We start from the raw sequence: 8140 nt of genomic DNA on the forward strand, positions 1-8140 counted from the left end.
TCACATGTTTTGCCATGATCTTTATTGCATATATTCAATAATGCTTATTGATAGGGGAGCTTTCACTCTCTTCATACATTTGTCCCCTTTTTGATGTTGTCAAAGGGGGAGAAATATTGTGAGTATATTCTTTCTTGTTTATATGCATGATATATTATACATTATATATTCATTTCCTCTCATGCATATATCCTTTTTTTGTAAATTGTTTGTCATCATCAAAAAGGGGGAGATTGTTGGCCTTCTTGTTTTGATAATAATTTACAAACAATTTACTACTAATATTGTTTGTCTAGTGTTTGTACATTCTTATGTATTGTAGACAAACAACATTGTTGGAGGATGGATGGAATAGAGCTTCAACGATCATATCCAAAGGATGAAATTTGGATTTGAAATACCCAGAATTTCAAATCCAAACCCAAATCAGCATTCCCAAACACAGCCTAAATCTCTTTGCTACTGCCCGGCACAAATCTACACCAAAGAAAAGAGGAAAAAACTCTCCTTCACAAACGTAACCTCCTTTGTTGCTTTAAATTTTTTTTCCTTCTTACATAAACAATATAAATAAAACCAAAAAAACAAATGTGGAACAATGGAAAATATAAAGGGGACCACTCAAACTCCCAACCCCCAAAAATAAGTGCCACTAAAAGAAGCCTTTAAGCATCCTCTTCCATCTACATTTCTCTCCTAAAAGCCTCCTCCGGGTGGGACCAATTTGGAATAAAATACACATCTTTTGTACTTAATCTATTCACAAGATTAGAACGAGATTCGGATCTTTAGATTGGGTTAATTGCACATAGACGCCTTATAATATAGTTATTTTGAACTTACTGCCCCGTAGTTTCGTTCGTCGCATTTCTCCCCTATGCTTCTTTTTTTTTTCCCTTCACTCTTTACCCTTCTCAAAATCAATGGCAACAATGAAACTACAGGGGAGCAAGTTAAAACAGCAAAACTACAGGGGGTTTATCGGCAATTAACCCATCTTTTAAAATGGGAAGCCAAAATTCTGAAAAGTTCGTATTTGGCCTCCTCTACCGGCAGTCACAATCACCATACCCCAAGCTGACCGGCTCTGCAACTGCATTCTCCCACTACTGAGATCCATGCTTTCTCTAGGACTGCTCTGGTTCGATGACGTAAGCAATTTCTCTTCAGGCCAAGTCGCTGTAACTCTATCACCAAAGGGATTAATACTTGCATGGTCTTGAGAATTGCATCTTGAGACCGTGGTTGAGTTATGTTGGAGGTTTCGAAGAGTTGATATGGTGCTTGGCCATGGAACTGCGACAGTGACATCTCGACAGTGGAAATGTTCATAGGATTGATTTATGGAGACGAGTCCTTTGGTTCGATTGGGTTGGGTTTCTGCATCGTATCTCCAGATATAGACGTGAGAGTCTTCGCTTGCACAAAGAATGTATTTTCCGTTGGAAGTTAAGGAGGCCGAGATTTGGCTGCTTGTGTTGCGAAATCCTGGAGAAGGCAGGAAAAATAGAGAAGATTATCATCAGCCAGTGCACGACAGAACGCATATTTAGATATGCATGAACCCCCCTCAATTCGCCAGTTTCAGATCGCCCTTAGTTCTACTGGTGTCTGCACCGACCCCCCCCCCCCCGGCTGTACTATTTGCCCAAGTCAGACTAACCTCGGGTAAATTTGTTTTTACTCGTAGAAGAGTCAAAAAAGTTCACTCAGGTGGGATTTATCCGGACAATTAGAACTACAGGGGTCTATCTGCAAATTGGGCTATAGCACAGGGGGTTCTACCCACAATTAACTCAAAACAAAATACAAGGCTTTGATAATATGCAGTACATGGTGTATGCACTTTGTCTGGATAAATTTTGGTGCCAGGTGAACATACGTGAAATTAACATAAGATTTTCCCAGAAATACAAAAGAAAAAGAAAGACAAAAACCAGCTTCGGGCTCCCACTCCCTGCAGTTTGTTATCCAGATTATATCAAAAATAATCAGAGAGAACAAGTCAAATTTAAAACCAGAGACGTAAGACTGGGAATTTTAAGAGTTATATCATAGAAAAGACTAGTTGGCACTTGGCAGAATGAAATAGCATGCCGGACATGTAAGCTAAGCAGACAAACTTATGAGTTATCCAATGTAATGGCGAAAAGGTATTGTCTTCTAATAGCAGTAGGGTGGTATAGCAAATCAGACAAACAGATTTATCAAGACATTCCAACGAACTTAAGAGAATCAGGTAAACATGCATATTATGCAGATGCCAAATGATTTACAATCCAACAGGAAATCCAAAGCTCACAATGCTATGTTAGGTGATGAGTGCGTTCAGATTTGTTAATCAGTAAGCATAGCTATTTCACTGACCATTCTCTTTCTACCTCTTCTAAACGCCTAAATGGATTCATGTTAGCCCAAAATTTGCTCTGAAGTCAGTGTTTTCCTGGGCCTGTTTGGATTCGTAGGGGGTGAAGGGAAGTTAAGGGAAACTGAGTGAAGGGAAGGGAAGGGAAAGGAAGGGAAGGGAAGGGAATTCCCTTCCCCTTGGTTACACCCCAATTTGGGGGGTAACAATTTTTATACTATTAGGGGGTGAACCAAGGTGAATGGAGGTGAATTAACTTCACCTCCTAAGTGTTCCCAAACAAGGTGAATGGAGGTGAATGGTTCCCCTAACTTCCCTTCACCCTCATTCCCCTCAATCCAAACAGGGAATAATTCACTGTCTTGACCCAGAAGGCTGAGAAAGCTCTACACAAGAATCAACTAGATACTTTCAATTGTCAATTAACTTGACATCAACGTCCACAAGGTTCTCTCAAATTATTTCTCAACATGTCCAAGAGAGAAAAAGAAAAGAAAAGGTGCCAGAACCTAAAACACCTTAATGAATAATTTAATAGTCCATCTAATTTTTTAAATTATGTTCAGATTCAGCTCCTTGGAGTATTATAGCATGTTACATGTACAGCAGCAGGACCAAGAAAAGTAGCAAAAGGATACCTTTGAACTTGTATACTAGTTCATCACCATCAGCCACTCGGATTCTCGAATCTGCGGATGTGATCAGCACTTCTGACGAACTACCTGGTGCAAACTGTTTGCATGAAATTTATCAGCAATATAATGATGTATAAGTTACATATAAGTTCTGGCAGCTGAGAACTTTCAGGATGTCTATAGACTGATGCTTCAAGGAAATATAGTTCTATACAATAGAGAACCCATTATATCTTGCCAAACAAACCTGGAAGCCAGTTATTTTCTTGTGACTGGACTTCTTTTTCTTGTTTTGCAAGTCAACCTGACCTTTCTGATGGAGTTTATTATCTGGAGGAAAAAAAACACAGATGCATATTTTTTCTGAGTCTCCAGATTTTTACTGTGAAAGCATGTGAGAGAGAGATGGCTTCATACCAGATGTCTCGTAAATATAACAACTCCCCTTGTGCGAACCCACTAATGCGCCCTAAGAAAATAGACAAAAAAGGAACAAATAATCAACAAAAACTCAACTAGCAACAGCCCTTGTGCGAACCCACTAATGCATCCTAGGAAAAATAGACAAAAAGAAACAAATAATTAACCAAAACTCATCTAGCAAATCTATAACAATTACAAGGCACGGACTGAAAGTTATCACTGAATCAAGCATAGTAATAGTACCTGTCCATCAGGGGTATAACAAGCAGCTGTAACCATTTCATGAAGATCATTCCAGTCCACAACTTTTCCATCTGGTATACTCCATATACGGACTTTTTCATCAAGAGATCCACTAATGAAGTATCTGTCGTCAACAGGATTGAATTGGATACATGTCACTGCACCAAAGCACAGCCTGATTAATGTTATGGCTAAGAAACAAGCTAACAGAGTATAGAGCGACTAGCAGATAAAAAATGAATAGATAAATAAACAATAGTTACCATAGTCAATGTGTGAGAACGTTTTCAAGCAAGAATTGCTAGACAAGTGCCACAGCTTAACTGTTTTGTCCATTGAAGATGAAAGCAAATACTGGAAAGCACAATACCACATTTATTAGAATAACTTCTTCGTATACACATACATATATGCATTCTTGAAAATGTACACTTGAACACCCATTTATGTGAATTATAAAAAACTAAAAATGATAAAAAAAATAATAAACAAGTGCAGGTGTCAGGGACATCTGAGGTCAACAATACTATTTGTACAACCATAAACAACAATTAGAAAATAAAATTGGCATTTGAAGACCTGACAAATAAAAAAAAAGAATAAAGTAAAATATATTTTTTTAAGAATAAAGTTAAGTATCATGCTTTTTACGGATGTAGCGTCTATGAGGATTTGCTATATTGGAATTGTGACATTTCAGTTTGGCCTGACTTGAACAATCTCAAAAAAATGCTAGGAGAAATAAATCAAATAAAAATTATTTTAGCAACAACAGTAAGTGCTGAAAGGGACAGAGATGGCATTTGACTGCCATAGTACTCATTTATCCTAGTTTGAGAGGAGTAATAGGCAAATAATGCAGAGTCCAAGTAAGACGCCTTTCTCCCCAACAGGTATGTCAAAGATGCATCATAGTATGTCGTTGTTTACTTTTGTGGAGCAGATAGAGGACAAGATTTTGAAGATGTCTGCAGGTCACAGGACTTGAGTAGATGGCCTGAAACACACTCATGGTATCTAATTTAGTTTTGTTTTTGGTCTTCGGTTAGAGAAGCTTTAAAAACTCTAGCTCATTGCATAAATGTTCAGGAAAGATCAACGGTTCACAAAGTGACCTCCAGATCACAGAAAATCCTGCCTGGTCTGCTAAGAATTTTCCTCTTGAAACGTGACTTCAGACAAAAGAAACAATAATATAGTTCACACAGATGATTAAGAAATATCCTCTCTTCCTCCCTCCCTCTCCATCTCGATATTCTCCCTTTATCTACCCAATTGTCTTTCCCAACTCTTCCTCTCCTTGTTAACTTTCTCTCTTCCTCTTCTTGTTAACTTTTATTGCTTTGTTTTTTTTTTCTTTTTACTTTCTTCATCTAGCATCTCTCTCCAACTACAAATGAGCTGGTGTGACGATAATTGTCCAATAACCAGATACGTTTGCTCAGGTGAAACTAGACTTCATTTCAAGAAGTTCCCATTTTCATTGACGAAGTCTGACATGAGTAACATGATTTTGAAGTCAAGAAAGAAAAAGAGCAGCACAAAACCTATTTTAATCATGTGTAAACCTAAAATTCCTCTTGGTTGCATCACAAAAGAATGGCAACAGAAGGCAATACTATTGTAAGCACTAAATCGAGGTCCATACCTGCTTACTGTATCAAGGGAGTGTCATGCATAGCATTTGCAATATTATCAAATTAGTTTTTCCTATCTCTGCTTAAATTTTAATTAACCACATAAACATATAATATACAGCATATTAGGAGATCATATTCGAACCGAGTCCATAAGCACCGAAAAAATATTTTAATAAAACAAATAAAACATAAAAACGTGTCTGTAAAGTGGCAACCCCAAGAATCAGCTTCAATGTTAGTGCCTAGATGCCTCCGTTGGTATATGGCTATGTTAAATGATATGGATACGCATATGGGCGTGGGTACAGTAAATGGAAAAATTATAAAGACAGGTAGGAACACACACCCACACCCACCCATGCACGCACTCATGTACATATAATAATAATTTGCATGAGATAACAACAAATACAACGACAACAAAGGCTTTATTTCAAAGTTTTGGAGTTGACTGCATGAATCCAGTTTAATTTTCGTTCATCTCCTTCATTAATTTACTATTACTATATCCTTCTTAGTTGTCTTCCAATCAAGTTCTTTTAGATCTACCTCTATATCTCCTTGCCCACATGAACTATAATATTATAGTTTTCATAACCGGTGCACCTAGAGGCCTCTGTTGCACATGATCCAACCATCCCAACCGATTCTCAATTTATCCTCGATAGGAGCAACATCTAATATCCTTAGGATGCACTCGTTTCTTATCCTAAGGAGGTAATATAATAGATTGGAATATAATAAAGATGACAACGTGCAAGTTTCCAGGACCTGCCAGAAAACTGGAACTCTAATACCTATTTGCAGTCATTATCACCTTACGTTTAATTTATTACTTTATCTTGTAATGCTCCTTTTCTGCCTCGCTATATATATGGAGAACAAGCAACAACAACAAATTATCCCAAATTCTGGGGTTGGCTACATTAATCCTAATCTTCCATGCAGTTTCATTAAGGGCATTGTTAAGTTAGTATCATCACATTCTTCTTAATTGCTTCCAACCATGTTCTCTTAAGAGTAACTGTAGTGCTTCTTGCCCCGTTAATTATAAATTTATAATCTTAGCAGTTCTCCTGACTAACATATTTAGTTGGCTTCTTCGCACATGACTGAACCATCTTGGTCGATTCTCTTTCATTTTATCCTCAATACTAATTACAATTAACAAGTAAAGTGTTACAGAAAGATTGTTTGATATGGTTCCAATCTCACAATGTTAAAAAGGAATTTGAGAATACTGTCAAATGGACGTAGCATAATTGTGTACCAACTACCAATCATTTTGTCCAAAATCAAAGCTACAAACAAGTAATCAAGGGAGAAATACCTCTGATTTTGACCATGAGAGGTCGAGAACATCATTAAGATGCCCTTTAAAAGAACAAACCGGCTTATCCCCAAGTGCAAATAACTGGTCAGGCACAACTAAATGATCAGAGCTCACTGACTTCCGGCTATTTGACAACCTTGCCCTTCTCTTCTTCTCCCAATGGCTTCCCTCAATACAAGCCAATGCCAACGCTGACTCCGGTGACTCACTACTACCCGCATTCACAAAGGGGCTGCAATGCACACTCTCACCTACCCCTCCCTCAATTACAAAATCCCCCCTCCTCTCAAACTCTGTAACTTGCCAAACATGAATGACACAATCCTCACCTGCAGTTGCGAGATATTTCCCATCCCAACTGAATTTAATGCTCCAAATTGACCCGGTATGAGCTTGAATCTCCTGAGTCATGTAAAGTCCAGTAAACTCCTTAAAAGATTTCCCATACTGCCGAACCCTAATCCTCTCTGGACCATGTTGAACTGAATGTGATCCTCCATCTTGACTATCATCAGTCGCTGAGCTCGATCTCCTTCCTCCTTTCTCCGAGCTTGAATCCTTCTCATCGCTACTCCTTCTCTCCCTATAATACCCTCCAGCAACCACATTTCCAGCAATGTTCTTGATACTCTTAAGCCATCCCCCTTTCTTCTTCCACCTCAATCCCACATTTGCCCTAGGCCCCACTCTCAAGCCACCATTTTGATTGCCAGAACCCCCACTGCTACCAGAATCCTCGACATTCTGCCGTCTCATCAGCTCTTGAACGATCGGAGATCGACCTACGCACATCTCGAACTCCTCCATCGTCAATTGCCGCCCGGATCCAACCTCCCTCGGTTTATTCCACAATCCATCCTCTTTCACTACAAACTCCTCTCCATTATCAAGATTCTTGATCGTACAACACAAATCCACATCGCCGTTGCTGTTACCGTCGCCGTTAGATTCTTCATCAAGATTCTGCTGCTGCTGTTGACCTTGCTGTTGAGGTTTATGTACAGGAGTCAGATCTACAGAGCAATCGGATCTAGACCGTTGAACAGATCTCGAAACCTCGAACTCTACGCCTCGATCGCCGTCGGATCTCGATCGGATCGGCGATTCACGGAGCGAGGGCGGATCGCCGATGAGCCCCATCTGCCTGAAGCAATCGCCGCCGCCGCTCCTCGATCGAGGCAGGCTCGGCCGATCCCAGCACATTCGCCCCCCCCCCTACGACATCGCCGCCGTGGCGCGGGAAGCGAGGCCCGACGCGGCCGCGGTGGCTCGTCGCTCTCCACGTCGTCGTCGGAGCACGACGTCGACGAGCACGAGGAGGACAATATTCGATCGAGAGACTCGTAGAACTGCTCGTCGTCGTCGTCATGTTGAGGGTTTCTCATTGATGTGAGAGCATGAGAATGAGATCGATTTAGAGAGAGAAAATGAGGAGACAGAGAGAGAGGGAGACGCGCAGTTCAATGCAATACGATGTTGGAGTTGAGAGAGAGAGAGAGAG

General features: G+C 39.8%; 1 protein-coding gene across 1 annotated transcript; it reads right to left on the reverse strand.

The window, feature by feature from the left end:
• LOC109848729 (WD repeat-containing protein 44-like) lies at positions 512-7822 on the reverse strand. Its single transcript, XM_020418381.1, has 7 exons — positions 6637-7822; positions 3930-4020; positions 3667-3824; positions 3418-3469; positions 3248-3330; positions 3004-3097; positions 512-1488 (listed from the first exon to the last, which is right to left on the reverse strand). Exons 1-7 carry the CDS (start codon positions 7777-7779, stop codon positions 1001-1003), a joined length of 2109 nt encoding a protein of 702 aa, XP_020273970.1. The 5' UTR covers positions 7780-7822; the 3' UTR covers positions 512-1000.

This window comes from Asparagus officinalis, chromosome 7 (assembly GCF_001876935.1).
Source record: "Asparagus officinalis chromosome 7, Aspof.V1, whole genome shotgun sequence".
Lineage (NCBI taxonomy): Eukaryota > Viridiplantae > Streptophyta > Magnoliopsida > Asparagales > Asparagaceae > Asparagus > Asparagus officinalis.